Source organism: Oculina patagonica, chromosome 10 (assembly GCF_052425735.1).
Source record: "Oculina patagonica isolate OP01 chromosome 10, crgOcupat, whole genome shotgun sequence".
Classification (NCBI taxonomy): Eukaryota; Metazoa; Cnidaria; class Anthozoa; order Scleractinia; family Oculinidae; genus Oculina; species Oculina patagonica.
In genome coordinates this window covers 9,978,889-10,000,468 of record NC_135767.1, presented here as the reverse complement: position 1 = coordinate 10,000,468, position 21,580 = coordinate 9,978,889, and the positions used below count along the sequence as shown (strand labels likewise).

The 21,580-nt window shown below is 38.7% G+C and overlaps 2 protein-coding genes across 3 annotated transcripts in view; one reads left to right on the top strand and one right to left on the bottom strand.

The window, feature by feature from the left end:
- The window catches only part of LOC144667104 (protein NEDD1-like), a 44,941-nt gene extending 23,370 nt beyond the window's left edge, over positions 1-21,571 (top strand). The window contains exons 9-15 of one of the 2 annotated variants that reach the window (XM_078528485.1): positions 3,774-3,872; positions 9,041-9,525; positions 10,750-10,852; positions 12,565-12,754; positions 13,283-13,349; positions 15,588-15,696; positions 19,201-21,571. In XM_078528485.1, the coding sequence (XP_078384611.1) occupies positions 3,774-3,872; positions 9,041-9,525; positions 10,750-10,852; positions 12,565-12,754; positions 13,283-13,349; positions 15,588-15,692 (1,049 nt within the window). In that variant the 3' untranslated portion in view covers positions 15,693-15,696; positions 19,201-21,571. Of the gene's footprint in view, positions 1-3,773; positions 3,873-9,040; positions 9,526-10,749; positions 10,853-12,564; positions 12,755-13,282; positions 13,350-15,587; positions 15,697-19,077 lie in introns of both variants that reach the window. The other variant, XM_078528484.1, reaches the window with a different exon arrangement.
- Positions 1,827-3,216, bottom strand: LOC144667111 (uncharacterized). The gene has a single exon (XM_078528494.1). It carries the CDS (start codon positions 3,063-3,065, stop codon positions 2,022-2,024), a length of 1,044 nt encoding a protein of 347 aa, XP_078384620.1. The 5' UTR covers positions 3,066-3,216; the 3' UTR covers positions 1,827-2,021.
- Positions 21,572-21,580: the final 9 nt, after the last annotated feature.

Genomic DNA, 21,580 nt, shown 5'->3' with positions numbered 1-21,580 from the left:
TCCAAGTCCTACATGACTGGCATCTGTTTCTACGATAAATGGCTTGCTGTAGTCTGCAAATCCAAGTACTGGGGGATGGGTCAATTTCATCTTCAATGCATCAAATGCGGTTTGACATTCTGAATTCCACCTCTTCACAAATGGGACTTTAAGCTTCTTTTCCACTTTCAGCTCATGCAGGCAGTTGTTAACTAGTTGGTGTAATGGTCCGGCAATCCTTGCAAAGTCTTTGACGAATCTGCGATAGTAACTGCAGAACCCAAGAAATGATCTCAGTTCTTTAACAGTTGTTGGTAGTTTCCATTCTGACACAGCTTGAGTCTTCTCAGGGTCTGTCGTGATACCATCAGAAGAGATCTGATGACCAACGTACGTGACTTTACGTTGAAGGAAGTGACACTTCCCTGGTTTGAGTTTTAAACCATGTTCTCGGAGTGGTGTAAAGACTCTGTCAAGTCTCTCAATGTGCTCATCATAGGTATTGGAATACACAATGATGTCGTCAAGGTACACGAGCAGTATTTGAAAGATGTAATCGTTCAAACAGGTTTGCATAAGCCTCTGAAAGGTCCCGGGACTGTTGGTTAAGCCCATTGGCATTCTGTTGTACTCGAAGATTCCGAATGGCGTAGTGAAGGCGGTCTTGTGCCTGTCTTCCTCATCCATGGCAACCTGGTTGAACCCACTCGCGAGGTCCATCGTTGAAAACCACCTTGCACCTCCAATAGCATCAATAGACTCTTCAATTCTTGGTAAAGGGAACTGGTCTCTTACTGTCTTGGTGTTAAGACGTCTGTAATCAACGCATAGCCTCAGGGATCCATCCTTTTTTCTGACAAGCACAATAGGTGCGGCGTAAGGACTATGGCTTTCTCGAATAATGCCACCATCCAGGAGCTTTCGTATATGGTCCTTTGCCTCTTGAAACTGGTTTGGTGGGATTCTTCTGTACGGCTGTGCAACTGGTACTTGGTCAATAGTCGGGATCTTGTGCTTGACTGTTTCTGTGTATCCAAGGTCATTCTCATTCTCTGTAAAGACACTTGCATGTTTCTGGAACAGAGTCTCAAGCTTCTCTCTTTGCTCAGGTGTACACTCTATAGCTGACAGATCAATTGGACATACTGAGGGCTGTGTTCGCTCTTGTTCTGTTGTGGATTCTCTGACAAACACCATCTCTTCATTGATTGAAACTCTCTTGAAGTCAACAGTGTTTTTAGTATCCATAACATCATTAATCTCATGTAGTACTCCTATTCTTGTATGGGGTTGAAGCCAGACATCTTCACCAGAAATGTTTGCGACTCTTACATGAAGTTGTCCATTAACTACACAGGTAACTGTATTTATGACAATCAAGTTTCCCGGAGTTTGTCCACTTAATGGCTCCACAAGCGCAGCTGTGTTGCTCGTTTGGGGTCCATGCCATCCAGTTATTCGGACTACAGAAACAGATCCGGCTGGAATTCTAACCTGGGATTTGCCGGCTACTTTCGCAAAACCACATACTGAAATAGGTTTGGCACAGGAAACAATCTTCAGTACTTTACTCCATTCGGGGGAAATTTCCGTTTTTCCATTTTTGTAAGTTTCTTGCAATTGGGAAATAATGTTCATTCCAATTAATCCAGGGGTTATCTTCTTACGTTGCCTGGCCTCTTCACTCGCTGGACTCTTAACAACTAAAATTCCTCTTTGTGGGATCATGACTCGCAAGGCTTCAACATCCAGTTCTACGTATCCGACATATGGAATCTCCAGTCCATTCGCTGCTGTCAATCTTAACCAATCGCCGCTAGGTAAAAGTGTTTTTCCTTGAGGGCGAAAGTGTTCATTGAAAAACTCTTCTGTGATTGTGGATACTTCAGATCCTGAGTCCAAGAGGCAAGGTACGTCTACTCCACCCAGTCGTACTGAGGTCACTGGGCACTCTCCAACTGCTTTCTCGTACATTCTTGACATATCCATATTTGAGCCATTGTTGTCCCCTGCTGTCACTTGGCTCTTTGTGGCAGAGGGAGTTAGTTTGACGACTTGTCAGGGCGCTGTCTACCTTGTGGTGGTCCTCTCCTGACAAAACGGTCATTATTCACCTGGCAGTTTCTGGCAATGTGTCCCTTCTTGTTGCAATTGAAACAAACAATATCAGGGCGCCGTCCACTCCATTCCTTGGGCGGGATATGGGTCCTTGGCTGCTTGATATCTCTAATCGAACTCGTCAGTTCTTCTAGGGACTTCTGCTGCTTGAGCCGGACCTCCAATACCTTATCCATGGGGGTGGCGGTGGAGCTAGCACTACACTGAGAACTCTCATCTGGGATGTCAGCCGCTACTTCCTGTGATGATTGGGGCCTGGGCATGATACGCTGTGGTCTTTCCTCCTCTTCTGACCAACGTAATGCTTCCTCCCTCAAATCTAAGAATGGGGGTTGACGCTCTCTGATGAACTTCTTCAGTTCCTTCCTAAGAAAGGGATCCCTCACATTGTCTGCAAATTGGTCCCGTAGAGTCTTCTCTGGGTCGGGGACTGCCTTCGGATCTGCTTTAGTGGCGCGCTTGAGTAGTTCATTCAAGCTGTACGTGTACCCTCGAAGTGTTTCGTTTTCTTTCTGCTTGCGCTCATAGAACATCTTCAGGAGTTGGGAGCTGGACCTTTTCTCTCCAAATGCTTGTGCCAGAACATCTAGAAGAAAGTCTGGGTTGCTTCGCTCCTTCTTGCTGTACATTCGTATCTCTTCTTTAGCTGGTCCATCCAGGTGAGACATTATGAAGTCCACTTTCTCGGGTGAGGTCATTTCTCTTGCTTCGAAGGTTGTCCTGAGTTCTTCTATAAAGTCTTCAACTGGTTGGTCGCCTTCTGTCTTTTTCCCAGTGAAGTTCTTAATCTTCTTGTCCCGGGGAAAGACAACAATTTGTTTCTGCTTTGTGCCACTTCCTGTTGCTGGTTCTGAGGATGACACTTGAGTCGGGCTGGTAGATTCCTTCAGGGCCTTTAGTTCTTCCATTGCCTCTTTGTACATCTTGGTCAACTCATCCACTTTAGTTGATAATTCCTCTGTAGTCATGGTGATTTGATCCTTGTCCTGTTATTGCAACCACCCTTTTTTAAAAAATTGCTGATTTTTTTAAATTGGTTTCTTTTTGTACCCTGCTCGCAGCGCCAAATGTGACCGAGGCAGGTTCTGGTGTTGTTAGTGAACAACGAATCAGACTTATAGCCACAATAAAATTTATTTATGCAGGAATACAGATTACAAAAAGAAAAAAAGGGTGATTGCAAACAAAATCCTGAGTGAAATGAATCACTGACTTAGGTCACAAGGAATAGTACTGTACTTGACCAAGGGGTCCTCAGCTTGTAAGTGCAGGTCTTGAACACTTTGAACTACTGAATTAAACTAACTAACTGCACTTCTTTTATAAGGAAACAAACAATAGAAGGAAATTCTTATGATTCTAATACAAGGTGTGGTGGTGTGACATATAGGAAATTCATGATGTAAATCCTGTGTGGTTAGAATATGTGGGTTGATTCAGTAAAGAAAGGAAATAGTTTCTACTAAACTGTAATTCTAAATTTATACTAAAAATGCAATGTCACGTTTTTGTGAACCTGGTCACAGAAGTAATGTCATTATGTGACCAAAATACTGCATTGCAAAAATCTCTTGCTTGCTAGTTCTGGTAGCTTGTGTCTTTTGTCTGCAGTTATGATGTATTGTCACTCAGGTAATATATAATCATCAAAGACTTATTGATGTACATTTCTCCAGACAAAACTTCTGCAGAGATTAGTAACAAGCAAACTACTGTACCTGGCTCAGAAGAAGTTTCTCTATCTAGTAACTTTAAGGAAAACAACCCACCAGATGGTAAGACAATTATAGCATTCCATTTGTTTGATTATTACCATTAATTCATTATAAATTTATTGTAAGAACAAAATCTGAAAAATGGTTGTCAACTATTTTAGATCACATGTAAGCTCTCACTCTCCCGACTCTCAGCTGTTAGCCATCAAAGACTTAAAATCAAAACTAAGTAAATACTGTGATGTGCATTTTCTTGAATTAGAATGTGCATGTGGATGTTAATACCTTTATCCCAATTGTTTTGAAAGAAAATAATTTCAGTGCTTGTTGGTATTGATGACAAGTTGTGAGATTTTATTATGAAATATTCAGATATCAAGCAAATTGACCAATTTTGTCACAACCAATTGCCATAAAATTTGCATTTAGTTCCCAATTAACAGATAACAGCTTTAAGGAGGTATGAGGTAATGAGAATCAAACACCTAATTTAACTGACCTTGGAATAGAGGTAATGTTTTGTTCACTTTCAAGATGTTATTTCATTGGTCACAGGTGGCCTTGGCTTGATGTTACTTCTATTTTCACAGGTGGTCATTATATTTTAAGGATTTTAAAATTCACTGCTGACTTTGACCAGTTTATCTTGATTGACATTATGCGATTAAACAAACAGTGAAAATGTTGCTCTGTAGAATGACTGCAGTTGTTTGAGACAATAACATATGAAATAGGGGTAACTCATATGATAATGTAAACTTGTACGAAAGCTGTTCACGACGTTTTTGCCATGAATTCTGAAATTGAGTTACAAGTTTAATTGTTTGTGGCTGTTTCAATTTATGGTGGTAAAATAATCATAATGAATAATAAATTATATCAAAACAGTGGGTGTTATTAAATTCAATACAAGAAAGTACAATGATTGAAATCCATATTGTTGTTAAAAAACAAACAATTAAAACCTGTGGCAAAAATTACAGACACTAATTAAATTGAAAAGTCTAGTTAATAAAATTTGTTTTGTTCTTTGAGAAAAGAAATGAGCATTAGTTTGGAATTAGTTATTTGGTGTTGCTTATATTATGTTGGCTTGACTCAGCAGTTGTCATGTCATGTGGAGATAAGCTTTGGAAAGGTGTGTCTTATTCCAAACATTTAACATAGTAAAATTGAAGGTGGTATTAACCAAAGAAGATGAATAAAGACAGATCAATCAATGTTTACTTCAGGCACAAATCAGGTTAATTTCCATTTTTCCTTTTTTGTCACTATTTGTTTCTATGGTGTGGAAAGTTTAACACTAAGTTAAGCAGTGTAGTGCTTTTTTAAAATAATTCAGTGACTCAGTCTTTAATAATTAGCTTTGAGTTTCACTTTGCAACCTTAATTAACTTGGCCATAAAAAGGTAATTGCTGTCGTGCCTGTCTTGCCATCAGTATAGGTAAACAATTAAGGTGGCTGATCACTAATTTTTTTGGGGAGACTCAGAAGTATTTAAGTGTTATGATTTTATACCTGATGTCAATCATCTCTACCATCGATGTGTCAATACACAAATTAGTCACATTGATTATTCAGAATTAATGCCTGGAAGATGTGAAAAGAAGAAAATCTAAGCCAAAGGTGGAGAAAACAACTGCACAGAAGCTTAATTTTATTTTTTTTATTGCATGTGCAGGGTTCAAAATAAAATTTCGTTTTTAGCCTGAACTTGTCGGCTTTTTTTGTCAAGGCTCATTTTTTCCCGGCTGTTAAAAGAGCCATGCATTTTCAAAGGAACAATCCATTTTCAAACATGACGTACCCATAGGACGTACCCATAGGTTTGCAATGTATTCTGGGGCGATTTCAAACACAGTCAGCCCTTTGCAAGCTGTCCGAAGTGATGGGATGTTTTACGGCATTTCGAGAGAATGGATTGGAGCAATGTGACTTCTTTTTCTTATTTTGAGTGTTTGAGAAGTAAATAAGATCTTCCAATATATTTTTCTGGAGGGACAAAATACCTGAGAAGGTGGCGCAGCCCGTTATTCATCTTAACACAAAAATGAAGTCGTACATGTAAAACTGTAAAACCAAAAGTTTTAGTTGCCAAAGATGAAATTTTGGTCGCATTAACACAGTGCACTCTCTAGCCCTGTAGCTGCTTTATTGTCTGATATGAAATGTTTACTTCAACATTCCAGCAACTTTGATTTCAGTTGGCCGATCAAGGCATGATATTCTATTTCTTCGGTAGTAGCCGGCAAGTGTCGTCAAAGTGCCGGCTACCACCGACAGCTGGCTGCTATTTTGAACCCTGATGTGATGCTTATAACTGTCATCATATGAGCTCATGGTCAAATAAAAGGCTGCGTTCACATTATGATTCCTGTTGGTATATCTGCTCTGGTTATGAACTTGGAATTGCCACATACACTTCCATAGACATATGTACGCACCTTAAAACCAAATTCAGATCCAGCCTTGACATTTCATGAAAAGTAAATTAATAACATAGGCACGCTAAGCGTGCAGGAGTTATTTTTTCAATTTATGGGGTGGCTTGGGGTGAAACTGGGTGATTGTCCTGTTGGGATGGTTTATGCCATGGGTTGAGCTATTTGTGTATGGCGGCCCACGAAGTCACTTTTTGCACAAAATTTGCTTGCAAACAAAATAACTTTTACGTGCATTTTGATACATCAGAACTGTTTTATTCAATATGTAAATTTTCATCATTTAATTGAAAAACAAAAACTAATTCAATTATCAAAATGTCACAAAATGGCACATTCTTATTCTGTTTAAGCGGTTATTTTGTTGCTAGCTTTGTTGCAACCGTAACGTGTTACTTTTGTTTGTTACGGAATACTTTTGGCTTTTTGCCAAACACTGAAACATGATATTGTTGTTTTTCTCACTTTTGTAACAAGAGACCTCTGTTTTTTAAAAACGAACGTAACACGATACCCTTGTTTTTCTCGAAAAAGCCACGATTCCATATAGACATTGAACGAAAAGTACTATAATAAACGAAGTAATAAACGCATCAAATCAAAAACCACTTTCTTCGGGAAAGTTATTTAAAGCGCAGTACACCTGGAGTATTTGTTTTCTGTCAGAACTGTTCGACAAAGATTTTCGTTCATTCGCAACCTAAATTCTATTCAACAAACAAGAACTAATTGAGTTATCGAATTGTCACAGAATGGCATGCTCTTATTCTGTTTTTACTCTCGATCGTAGTTGCTTTTAACAGCAAAGTTAATACTTGTACCGGTTCATTAAATGTTTGAACGAGATGATTTACAGTTGATTTCAGTTTATTTTGGCCGCCCGCTTTGCGAAGTTTGTTGGGAAATTGGAAACTTTGTTATGAAGTTGCCAATTACGTTGCAAGTTTGCGAATCAAATTGCGAACTTCGATAAGTTCCCAACTTCGGCCCGACTGAACTTTCGAAGTTTTGGTTGTTGAGGAGAAACAAGACATGTTGCTCGAAAGTCATGGCGATTTCTGAACTCGAAGATTTTAGAGCTTGTCAAGGAAAGTTGAATGGCTTGAAGTGCAAGACAACGTTTCGCATCAGCGATCACGCAAGTGATTTGGCGATAAAATAAATTTTATGCAGGTATAAATTTGGTCAAATTTTAACTTTTTTGTATGAAAACACATATTTAACGATTTCTGAGAGGCATAATCTTCACTGTCTTCAATTTCAAGTCTTCTGCGTTTGTAAACCGGATGAAACTGGATGGTTTATTGATTTTAATCGAAGCCGACGCGACGCGACAGACTAATTTGTTCGAGACAACATGTTTACGGCTCGCTGAACAGAAAAGTTTTTTATTTTTATGACATTTGTTTCCAACAGTTTAGCGTAGCAAAGCCCTTTTTGATAACATAATTATAGAAGGTTTTATTAATTTCGGGCCGAAGTTGGGAACTTTGTATCGAAGCTCACAATTTGATTCAAAAACTCGCAACCTATTTGGCAACTTCATAACAAACTTTCCAATTTCCCAACGAACTTCGCAAAGCGGATGGCAAAAGTAATGAACACATTATTCTTCAAATCTGCTTTGTGCAAATGGAAAGCTAGCCTCTCCAAACGTACGCTCGAATAAGACGAATAACAAGTTAGTGTTGGGCCTTTTGCTCACGGCGTGTGCGTTGTAAGCAGGCGGGCGTTACAAAAAACGTTTTTAATCCAGGGTTAAATCACAACTCACCGATTCCGCCTCCTTCTAATCTAAAAACTTCGAACGAAATTGCTGACTACGTCAGATTGCTTCCCCTTTATAAACTGCAATTTTATTGGTTCTGATAGTACCTGAAATCTGATTGGTGTGACAAACACACATACTTCACTGACCCACTGATTACAAGGACACGACGACTAAAGAGCTATTTTTGAAAAAATAACTCAAAAAATGATATTAATTATAATAATAATGATGATGATGATGATTAAATTATGACTCAAGGCTTAAGCCTGGTTTTCATATGTCGGGAAAATCCCAGACGATCGGGGATTTCACTGTTTCCCGACCGTCCCAGACTTTGCCGACTAATGAAAACTCAAAATCGTAAATATCCCCGATCGTCTGGGATGGACGGGGACAAATCTGGAGAATCGGGAGCGTTTCTATTTTCCCGACGGGTCCCAGATTTCTGCGATGGTCGGCGATCGTTCAAGATATATGAAAACTCCAATTCTTAGTGTCGAGGACGTCGGCGATAGTTTTAGCTCGTTACCAATCTTTTAATTGCTTAGCTCCAGTCTCTCACCGCCCCTCACAACTAAAAATGGCGTCTGTTATTGCCGATCAAGGCGACTCTGATCCCAGATTTTTCCGATATACGGCAAAATCTGGGATGGTCGGGAAACAGTAAAATCCCCGATCATCTGGGATTTTGCCGACATATGAAAACCAGCCTTTAAGTCTTAAATTAAAATTCATAATACGAAAGTCCTTAGTTTATTCCTTGATTCTAATATTTTTTTCTCTATGTGGTAAAAATGTCAATGGTACTTCTATATGAAAATCCATGAAAAATATTGAAATGGAAAACTGACAGGCAGCTGTCCCTCAACTTTACTTTCTCTTCAAAGAGATACCCTGTATTCTAACAATTTTCATATTTACATATATACTGTGATAACTCTGTAACATATTTGTTTATCTCCCAGTTAATGTTGCCACTGCCATGCAAATTATAACACTTCTGTTTCTGTTTAAGGATTGGGAATATTCTCTCCAGTTGGAAGCAACTTGTCAGCAGCAGCAGCAGCAGCAGCTAGCACTCAGTTGCATTATCGTGATGGAGTGTCCTCAGGCACAGTAAATAGCAGCGTACCATTGGGAAGGAGTTCACCAAGGACACTAGGAGTTGCCACACCGGCTGGCACAGGACCATCAGCCCTTCAAAATGCCAGATTATCTGCTGCCAGTTCTCTTACAGACCCAAACAATGCACATGATTTGGCACCTGACTCTAGCACCAAACCCTTTGCTGATACTACACATGGTGGAAGTCTGGCACCAAGTAGTACCAAGTTGTTTCAATTTGAGGGAAATCAAAGAAAAGGTGCTACTGGAGGGCATGGTGCTACAGGGAGCTTACATGTAGAAACAGATGGAACACAAACACTCAGTGATTCCCCACCTAAATCTATCAGCAATATCAACAGAGCTACTGAAAGCACCATTAGGACAGGACAAGGGGTATGTGTATTTACTGTAGGATTTAAGCCAGGATTTGAAAAGTGGGTGTCCAAACCTTTCTACAAGCGTTAAGATGCTACTCCCCCCCCCCCCATCTCTTTGTTTGACTTTCTCATTGGTGGTATGTGTCAGAGCAGTTACTGTGTTTCCTTTTTACACACTCAAGATATTGCACCAAGATAAATACCGTAAAGTTCCGGTTATAAGCCCCCCTGCTTATAAGCCCCCCTGGTTAGGCCCATCACCTGGACATCATCCGATTTAGCCCCTCCGGATTGCCCCCTCTGCTGGATGGCGCTACAGGGTAAATGTTGCGTTTGCGTTTTAACTAAAACGTTTTGATCAACACTCCAGTGATCGCTTCGAAACGTTTTTTTTCCGCTTGCCCTCCCGGTTAGCCCCTCCGTTTATGCCCACCCAAAACCCCTTACAAAGTTGTATAAGCCCAGGGCTTATACCGGAATTCTCGGTATGTTGTGGTTCAATTTTACCCTTGTTACAATTTCAATTTGTATTTTCCTTTGTTCTAGTGTATGGTAATTTATGATAATAAATAATATGTATACAATGTCATATTCTAAATAAAAAGTGCTTAATTTTTACATAAACACTTGTTTGGTATGCAAATTTTATACAGATAATAGGCTGAATATTACTTAAAGTTCTATTAGCTTGCAACAATGTAAATTTTTCCTCAGAAAATAAGAACCTATTTAGAACCTAAAATTAATAGACTAAAATTTGTTTACCCGTAACTACCATTTATGTAAGAACCTGTTTAGGCTAACCTGAAAAACTAGGTTCTTCTCGCGGGTTTTACTGTATTTGTTTTCATCAAGGTGACAAAGATCTTGTAATCCAAAGCTGTTTTCTTCACCGTTCCTGGGTTTTTGGTTGCTTGTGGTAAATTCCTTGATGTTAGCTTAAGGTTTTCCATCTCTAATTAACAGATTTTTCCGAAGATTTAACAGGTCTATAAAAAATAATTATATCAAATTTGAGAGAATATTTGGTTCTTCATTTTTTTCGAAAAACTACTTAATCCGTGAAATAAGGTGTGTGGAATACTGCAGAATATGCAATGGCTTTCTAGCCTCCTGATTGGCTGTATTCTTCAAGGAATGGGATAAATTGTGATTTGTGAAATTTATTTTTTTAAAGTTATTAATATGAACCCTTTCAAGTAATATGAGCTCCGTTAACCATTAGGACGTTCTTTTTTAGTCACCACATGGATCCCCATCCCAACTCAGAAGGTCAGGTGGCACTGAACAGCCTGATCAGCTCGTAAGTCAGACTATGACAGCTGTCACAGCAGGACAAACAGGTAAACAAGAGACTTTTTAATACATAATAATTTATAGCATATTCTTAAACAAGGAGTGATAATATCAAAGGACTAATAATCCATCCACTATGCCTAGATACTGACAGTATTATATTTTCCCTGAATTTCAAACAGTAATGTCGGCTGTCATGATATATCGATACAGCTTCATTTTTTTTTTTGTTTTTTTGTTTTTTTTTTTAATTTATTTATTCAACCACACTCTATACACTACTTACAATCTACTACTATTACATTTCTTCACTTTCACTTTCTTTCTTATCTTCTTCTATTCTTCTATTTCTATTACTTCTAGTAGTGATTCACTTTCTTGCTCTTGTAGATGTATTCGACTTGGTTTTCTTTTTGTCCACCTTGGTGAGTCGAGTTCCACCAGAGGTGAGGTCGCTCTCATCTGCGTGTCTTCCTTGTCTCTTTCTGGGGTGGTTTATTGGATGTGACTGAAGTAGCGAGTTCCCGGCCCGTGTCGCTGAGAGTTGCGGCAAGTCATCTCTGTTGCGACCCTCATTTTCTTCGCACCTTCCTCCTCTTTGCACCATGTTTTTTTTGTACTTTCCTTTCGTCCATTCCGCTGTCGTCGTCACTTTATAGACAGATTTCCCGCCTTGTGATCCATTCTCGTTTTCTTTTCTTTCCCTTTTGGTGGCCTAACTCCCTTCCCAACAACGTCGGAAGAGTGGTAGGTCGGGCATCGGCAAGGTTTTCAAGTTGCATCAGGGCCACCTCGGATGTACTAAGTATTGTCTTCTGCATTGGGGTTAGGCTTCCCCCCTGCTTTCAGCGAAATTAGTGGCCCCTCTCGCTGCGTGTGGTTCCGGGGGCTTCGCTGGCGCTGGGGGTGGGGCTTTGTTCCGTGCCACTGTCTGTTCGGGGCACCCCTCCGGTCTGTGGTGGTTTTCTTCCCCACTTCTTCCTTTTGTCCCCCTTTCTCTCCTTCTGTGTCGCCACAAGGAGGTTCATGGCTGCGTCTTCCCTTCCCTTCTCCTCCTGTCTTCTTCGCTTTCCCCGGTTCGTCCCTCCCCTTCTGTCAGGCTCGTTGTCACGCAGCGTCCCAGTTCGCGCCACCCGGTCGCCTGTCCTCCCTCCTTTCGCTTTCCTCCCGGCGCCCTCGGGTCTGTCTCCATGTGAGGCTGGGTAGCACTCCCGCGCGTCTGTGTTTGGGTCTCCTCTTTTTCTTCTTTGGATGGGTTCCTCTTTGCGTCTCCTCTCGCGTGCTGTGACTTTCCACTCACTCCCAGATTTGCTCGGCGGTTGCGTCCGCGGCTTTCCTCTCGGGCTGCATTCTCCGGGCCTCGCGGTCCGTCGGCGTCGTCCTTCCTCTTCGTTGGATTGCCAGTGGAGTGTAGAGCTTTGGTCGTGTTCTCCTCTGTCGGTGGAGTGACAAGAGTGCGTTTTCGGTTTTAAGGTGGTCTGTTGGAATAATTTGTTGCTCAAGGTTGACTAAGTTTTTTATTTTTATTTTATTTTTTTTTTGACATTTTGACAACTTTTGGATGGCTTTCATTTCAACTGCCAATAAAAATGTGTTTACTGCCCGGCATTTGTCAACTCTGCCTCTGTCATTTTTTGCATTTTTTGGTAACATACGTTTGCTGAACAGTCTAGTCGTGTGTGATGAAAGACTGAAAGTGTGTAATACATTGTGCACCAATTAAGAGAAGACCTTCACCATAATTTATTCTCTTTTTTAGTTTCTCCAGGCCAAAGTTCAATATTTGATCATGCAAAACACAGTGTAGATCCTTTACCAAGTGGTGCCGTTGGCATGGCAACAGCTCCAGTTGCTGATGGGGCTGCAAGCATTACCAGTAATGCGGGGTTATTACCATTTCAAGTACAGTTCATTAAGAATCTGATTGATGAATCGTTGGACGAGTTCAGGTAGGGAAGGCGACAAAACTGTGTAATCTGATAGACCAGTTATAATTATAATATTCATGTTGAACAGTTGGACCCATAAGCAGGATGTCCATATCAAGCTGGTCAAGTAAATTATGTCTGACCCATCTGCTGCATGACAGTAACAGTCCTACCCTGACAACACGATTATAATGAAACTACTCTTAACTGTAATGAGAATTTAATTCCAAGTGTGATAACTCATGAATCACTCTGGTTTCAGTAGGCTAGCTTATCTAGAAGTAAGTCTATTATTAAGTCCAAGTTATGCTCCTTGATAATGTCAATGTCAACATGGTTTGAATTAATATTTTATTTTTGGTTTAAATTTTTTCAAACCAGTTTGGTTTTTAATTTTCCTTTGTTTCATGATATGATAGTGAATGTGAGACAAAGGAAAATAAAACACAACGTAAAGCACAACATCAACAATTTCCCTGGTGACAGATATTGCAGTCCAGAAATTATGGACAGTCGTAGTTACATTAAAAGAAACCTTTTTTTCCTCAGGATGGCTTTGCACAGAGATATTGTTAATGTACAGGTTGAAATGCTAAGGCAGTTTCAAATTCAACAGGTTAGTTATTTAATTCTTTCTCACGAGCTATTTATGTCTTTTATATGGCCCCTAACTGATTTATGGTTTTAAATAAGCTTACTTCCCTTTCTAACAATCCCTTAAGCTCTATTCACCCCCCCCCCAAAAAAAAAAACTGTCTTGAGGGAGGTGGGGGAGGGGGTTAAGAGAGCTTTTACAGTGACTGCAGGTAGCTTAGAAGTGTTGAGTATGTAAGGGGCCAGGCTTGACATGTTCTTGATTGCCATATACATTGATTGCCCTGTAGGCCTTTTCATTATGATGTCATACGTTTTTGTAGTAAAGTGTGGCATTCTTGTGCAAAAAAAGTAATGAACATGGCAGACAAATGATGACAGAAACCCATAAGGGTTGAAATGTGTACCGGTAACTCTCTATGATTCGCATTGTACAAAGCATTAGCACATTCATTTCCATTAAGTTCCATATTTGGAAAATCACAACAAAAAAATTAACCAATCAAAACTGCAATATTGGATTAATAAAATTTTACAGCGTGTGCTAGCTCACACTCGTCATGGCGTGATCTTGTTTTTGAACAAGCTTGGTTGAATAAAGTTGAATTTGGTTAATTATATATAACTTCTCCTGTTTTATTGCCGTTAGTAGTCTTGATAACATCACTTGGATACGCACAATGAATTTCTTTAATTTCTGTAAGAAATGTACGGCATTTAGGTTGGAATTCAATTCAAATCCAAAAAAGGTTGTTGCATGTGCCATTAGGTGTGTAAAGCATTAGCATAATTTATGAACTCTTTGTGTTTCCAAATATGGTACTTGGCAAAACTGAATATTCAAATGCTCTGAATTGCACGTTACATGTTTCAACCCTTACGGGTTTCTGACGATGTACAATAAGATACAAAGGCTAAACACCTGTAATTGTAAACAAATTAGATGACAGTTAAAGGGAAGGGAAGCTCCACAAGTCAAAATAAAATCCAACAGCAGAGCCTCCCTGTATATAACAAAAAAAAATTGAATAGCCACCTCCCCTGCCAGGTGTTTTCACACAACATTTTTGCAAGTTTCCAAGTATACTACCGGTAAGACAATTTATTATGTCAAACATTTATAGCAAAACCTTTTGCAGCAAAACCTCAGAAGGTTGCCTTTCACGTCAGCTTGTTGAACCTAAAATGGGTGACAAAAGTATTGCTTGAAGACGCTGTGCTCTTCTTGATCAGTACCTTGGACAAATTTCACCCCTCCCCTCTTTGATATTACCCCCTCCCCCTGAAACAATGCTGGATTTGCTATCTGGAAGACTTGCTTTGTTTCTGTACAACATTGAAAAGTGGCTAAGTTGTAAAGATTTCTTCAGCACTGTGTAAAATCAATCAATAATAATAAACAAAGGTTCAAGTTTCCACCAATGGATTTGAGTTTCTCTGTTGTACTGACCTTGCATAAGAGGAATCTCCAATTCTACTTTGCTACATGGTAAACTGCTTTCAATTTAATGTTTTCTCGCAAAATGAAACTTCCTTAATTGTCCTCCACACTCAAGTAATTTTTTTACCGTGCTGTGCAGTCACCAGGTAATGTTATCTTAAATAAGACTAACTCTACCCTGAAACCACCAAAAAGTTGTCATCCTATTTGCGTATGTTTGACAAACAGGTGTGGTCAAAGAGGATCAAATTACAATTAAATATAAATTTTATTCAGCTGCCAGCTAATAGAATCCTCAAGCTCACAGTCTTATTGTTAAAGAGTGTGTATATATGCAAGCTAGAAATCCCAAATCCAAATATAAAGGCTAACTACAAGCTACACAAGCTAACTGGCAAACTGGAGTGCTATTTAGACTAGTCAGTGTGTTACATGCTATAACCAGAAAGGCTGGCATGGCTGGCTTACTCTTTGTCAAGACCCATCATTGAGAATATTCCTGTGTTACATGTATCATAAGTATATATCTAGATCTATATGCTTTCCTCGCATGTGCAGAATATGTAACTGTGTCCATTCTTGGGATTGTGCAGTGACTAGAAACACAAGACCCTGTTGCCACCAAAAAGGGAGTTACACTTACCACTTGCAAGCATTAGACACACTTTTTTTTCAAAGTATATATTGTAGAAAGGTGGCACATTGAGGAAATGAATTAAATGTAAAATTCTGTCAATGCTTATATTCAAAAGTTTCATCAACAACACCTTTAGTTACATAACCTCCTGACACCTTCATTTTTTTATTGTTGTTTCATAGAATGAGTTAAAGGGAATGCTTGAAAAATATTCTGTTAATGAAGCACTGGTCACAGAGATAGAGAGGCTAAAAGAAGAGAACAACAGGCTCAAATCCAAATACTGAAGTGGTAGGTAGACAGCTTGATGCTTGCTACAACAAAAAAATATATATTATTTTTTTTTTTTTTTTATTTTTTTTTGATATAAGGGGGAGGAAAAAAAAAAAAAAAAAAAAAAAAAAAAAAAAAAAAAAAAAAAAAAAAAAAAAAAAAAAAAAAAATAAATTTTTAAAACAAAAAAAAAAAAAAATTTTTTCCACCCCCAAAAAAAAAAAAAAAAACAAAACAAACAAAAAAAAACACCCCCCCCACCAATTCCAACCCCCCAAAATGAAACCAGCTAAAGTTAAAAAAAAAAAACTCCAATTTCCTTAAAAAATTTTTGGTTATATGATTGTGCTTATAACATTGTTGCACCTTGGTTCATCCAAACAGTTTTTATTAACTTGATATGTGAGAAGTTTTATCCAATAACCAAGATGCTGTACTTGTTAGGTAATGTCTGTGGACTGACATATTTAGATGATGCTGTGTGGTGTTACTTGTGCATGTGATGAGAGCTCAAAGTTTAAGTCAGTTTTGCTGGCAATGTTTTTCAAATAGGCCTATATTCACAAATAATGTAAAATCCCCTAAATATCTTTTAATGCACAACAAATTCTTCAATCTCTGATGCCCAATGAACACCCTGAAAAAGAGTAAAAACAGCTTTCAAAACAATGTGAATGCAAAGTTTTCTCACTAACAGGTTGGTCAGTCAACAAGTCAACACTTTGAGGTTTAATAAATTAAAACCTTCAGGTTCCTTTAGAAACTAATAACTCTCTGCAAGCTTTGAGACTGCAATTTCGGTATTCTTATTTCTTTCATTTTTTCCTACATATTTTTTTCTATTCATTTCTATTTTTTATTAATATATAACTAATGTACATATATATTTTATTTCAAGTATTGTATTGTTCACTGAAAATCCCTTTTAGGAGTGTACAATACAATTTGATCTTGTCTAATCTTTAATCTTATACAAAAAAGTTGTGATTATGATAATAAAACTCATAGGGTTTAACACAATAAATTGAAGAGCTCCGGAGAAGAACGGCCCTTGGAATTTCTGGCTAAATCGAACGTCATCAAAACAGCTCCAAATTGTGCATGCAGGTTTGTTTACGTGTGCTAAACACTGTCCTGTGTTTCATTTCGCTGGTCTTTCGTTCGTGTTCGAAAAATAACATATGCAAAAAAAAGATTTTGTAGCTTACATTGTCCACAGTAATCCAGCACTAAACATTTTTCCACGCATTGCGTGTGCAAATCTTGCCTCGAGGAACTTTATTAAAGTCGTCCGGGATGTAAAAACAGCGTTTCACAAACCAACTTTGCTGACCGCTATTAATTTGCTCCCAGGCAGTAGCAGCGAGGGACTGGGACTCGCTATTCTATTGTGACGTCTTAAGGTAATTCCCTTGAAATAGAACTGCTCATAGATTTCCAAACAAACTTTGCCAGTTGGTTGTTTACCTTAAGGGAAGTTAAATTTTGAAATAAAAAGGGGGGTCACCATATACGTTTAGGAGCAGGAAGACCTTGTATTTGCGTCCACCTGGCGGTTGAAGGACATCATTAAGTCTGTTTAAGTAAGTATCCATGGGTATAGGTTTTTTTACCCTAAATTTGAAATGAAACCCCAGCGTCAAACCTGGGTTAAGCTTTTGCGTTAGGGCTAGGCCTGTAATCCCAAAACTTTAGCTAGTTTTATTGTTTTGAGGAACAAAAAGTTTCCTTTGTTTATCGTTTGTGAAAGAAAAGTCCTAAAGACGCCACCAGCAAAAAACCTTGTCTTTTCAATGTGTTATTTTTACGAAAGACCAGCGAAATGAAACACAGGACCCCAGGGGGTGTACTCCGGCTTGTAAATGACGGGGATGATCAAAGGATTTTTTTGGGTTTGAAATTTTCGATTCTGAGATTTTTTTGGGTTGGAAAATTTGGCAAGTGTTTTGTTGGGTGACTTGATTCAAATAGGGGATTTTTTGGGTATTAAAAACGAACTTACCGTAAAGTTCCGTGTATAAGCCGCACCCGTAGATAAGCCGCACCCCCGATTTGAAAGCTCAAATTTTGGAAAAAAAATATACAGACCATAAAGTTTGAAGTTCAAGTGAAGTTCTATTGGTAAACTATCAAGGGCAAACAAGCACAGTTTCGAGACACTGACACGGTGGTTGTTGCAATGTTTAATATGAATTAAGTCTTACGAAAGCTAAATTTCACTTGTCATACCTTCTTTTTAGTTTGAGTTCACAATATCTTAAACTTGGAGGCTCTCTTGATATCATTTTTTCGAGATTATCACTTCTAAACACTCCTGAAACACTTGAAATTCGTTCGAATCGTTCGCGAATGATGAATGCTTAGTAGCCAAGCTCTGAATTGTAGAGAGGAGTCTGGGCATTAAAAACAAACATGGCGGCATTTCCTTCGGAAGAAACCACGTTTTTATTTCAAGATTCTTGGAAACTGCTACCCGCAACAGGATAAAAACTTCATGCAGAATAAGAGTTTGATAATCCAGCAGATGTATTTGCTGTGAAGGTCAATAAAAAACCGAAGCGGTCGGCCATTTGCCTTGTGAGTATTTGCGTTTATCTTGGTGCCTTCTCGCACGTAGCGGAAAGACATGATTCGAAGTGACTGGCAGGCTTCACTGCAAACAGCTTTTCAGAGGAACTAAAAGGTAGTGAATAACAACAAAGTTTTTAGGTTGTTATATGTTTATTCAATGACGTCTTGAGCAGTTTTTTATGAATATTAATTAGGCCTTTGAGAACTTCAACCAGAGATGTTTCCGTAGATAAGCCGCACCCCCGATTTTTGACTTGAAATTAGAGGAAAAAGGTGCGGCTTATACACGGAACTTTACGGTAAGTGCCTTGGCGCAGCCTTGGCGTATTTATGGTATGATGAATAATCAAACTCGAGCGTTGTTGCCCCTCCTGGCAATTTAGGGGTAATTTGACAAGGGATTTTTATGGGGGTTATTTTTGGTCCAGGGATTTTTTTGGGTAATGTTGGAAGACTTAGGGATTTTTTTGGGTCCTGAGTTTTGCCTTTATTCAATCATCCTCGTCATTTACAAGCCGGAGTACCCCCCTTGGGCACAGGACAGTGTTAAGCACACGTAAACAAACCCGTATGCGCAATTTGGAGCTGTTTCGATAATGTTCGAATTAGCCAGAAATTCCAGGGGCCATTCTTCTCCGGAGCTCTTCAATTAGTGGTTTGCCCGTAGTCTACATCCCTGGTATGTTTTAGCAAAATTGGCATTTTAACATGTAACTGCTGGTTTATGAATCACAACTGTGTGAATTAGACTCCTTCCCCTGAACTGTCAACCTCCTGTACTTTATGTAAGTACTATTATTAAGTTATATTATATTTTTTATTTAACAGCATTTCCTTCTTGCCTTGGGTGAGGAAGCACTAATGAAGATAGGTCACCCCTTCAAGACTATCAAGACTGCCTTTCCTGGTTGGCATTTACTTACAATTTTTCCTTTTGTTGTTCACTGATAGGCTACTGCTATGATAATACAGTCAACTCCCACTATAGTGGACACCTTTGGGGTCACAGTTTGGTGTCTACAATAGAGAAGGTCCGTAAGTAGCGGGAGTTATTTCCAGTAATTCTTATTCGCCAGGACTTCAATGGTGTGGTGTCCGCAAGGTGGGAGTTGACTGCAATCCCTATCTTATAATTTTTTAAAGCAATCCTTCATTTGGAACTCAGATATTGAACTTGTGTGACTGACGTAAAAAAAAAACAATTGAAAAGTTCATATTGTGTGATCATTTGGTGATTGATGTCTCAACAACCTGGGCAGAAGTTATCATCAGAGTCAACAGAAAAGTTGTTAATATATAGTCAATGATGTTATTAACCTGTCATCATTATTGCTGTGATATTATTGGCTGTAAGTTAGTAGGATTAAGTTGTCAACATCCCAATTCTGAACATTATCACCTTACCACAGAGTCGACTTGGACTCTGCTGAATACTTATCCCACAGCACACACAGTTTTCAACCAATCAAAAACAAGGCAAGTTTCCTGAGAGGTCCGCATTTGTTTGTAACATTGTTGACACTTCAAATTTTGTAGGTAATCTTTTGTTTACGTTCTAGGACATTATTGGTCCGTTACAAAAAAAAATTCCTATCCTTTGTTTTCAATTAACACTGTGATTGGTTAATTTTGTTCAGGGTGCCCCGGTTCGAGTAGTCACACTGTAACTGACAACAACTTTTCACTTGACTCTGAAGCTGACTTCTGCTCAGGTTGTTGAAATGTCAGTCACCAACAACAGTGTGTTTTGAGAACTTCTTTCACCCAGACAATCACACTACCGTATTTACTTGATTAAGCACTGCATATGTGAACACAAATATTGCAGAGCACCATCTTGAAAAAGCGCCACATTCCTCACAACAATGAGGTGCTTAATTAAAGCATCATGCTGCATCTTAGTGTAAGAGGAGTCAATCTAAAAAAACAAGTACAGTACAACTCAATCTAAACCATCCACAGAAATTTATTCTCCTGGATTACAATATTTTCAGTTCAAGTGGCTATAATTCATCATTGCTCTCCCATTACGTCCTCTCCAGAATTTTGCAATGTATAGTTCCAGAAAATATCCATCCCCCCCCCACAAAAGTAATTGGAAATTTCCTGGGGGGTAGGGTGGGGGTCTCAAAGATCCAAAATTTTAAAGAAATGTATGAAATTTAACTGGAATTTCCAGAGGGGTGGAAGGTTCTTTTAAAAAATCCCTTACGTGGGTGAGGTATGGATATTTTATGGAACTACACAATGTGCAGTTATGAAGGCTGAGAACTTTTCCTGCACGACCAGCCCAGCTTTTCTCTTCTGCTCTTCAGTGACTTGTGTGAATAGTTTCTTTTCAGTGTTTGCTTCTAGAAAGTTCATCATCAACTGGCAGACAGTTGTATGAGAACATGACCAGCAAGCATCTTCTTGGGCATCTGTTTCATAGCAGGATATACACTTGCATTATCATCATGCTTTTTTGTTGTGAGGTAATTCAGTGTCAAGCCACATCAACATGTCAGCCAACGTTGCAATCATTGCTCAATTTTGGAACTTTTGCTTCAATTATCAAAGCTGTGAGAGTACTGGACTTCTTCTTACTAGCTGCATCATGATAGTTTCTGATCTCACATCGCACCATACTGGAGTTTCAACCATTGCAATTATATCATAGGGGCTTTGCACTTCTTAAGTACGCACCTGCAATTATGTTTGCTACCAGTCTTTCAGGATCTTTTTCAACAATTGAGGCCTTTGCTTTTTTGTTTGTTTTTGCCACCAAAATGAGAGAGTGCCGCCCTAAAAAAAAGCGCCACAACTAAAACGCTAAAATGTTTAACAATGCTGCGTGTTCAATCAAGTGGATACGGTATAATTATGAACTACTAAAACTCTTGGGTTCAAACCATTTACTAAATAATTTGAGAGACAAAAGTAGTGGCTCATCAGTTATCGTAAGGGCAGTTTATATTTTATTAAAGTTGCAGAAATTTGTATAAGTTAGTTTATCAATCTGTATATTAACTTGTTTCTTCAGTCATAGATATTTGTTTGTTGCCTAGCCAAATAAACCACTGATACCTTTTAGAAATAATTAAAAAAAAAAACACCCCACCCCAAAAAAGAAAATCTATATATATGAGGGGAATTAGTTTAATTTGTGGTCCTAGAGATCCAAAATGTTAGACCAACTAATTGAAAAATGAGGCTTGTTTAAAGTTTTCAATGAGAAAGTAGTGATTTAAAAAGTCCAATGCTATTTTAACTATTTAAAAAAGGCTGTGAAGTATTTTCATAGGTTACAATGCCTTGTAAATAAAATGTAAGTTGCAGTTCATCCTGTTGT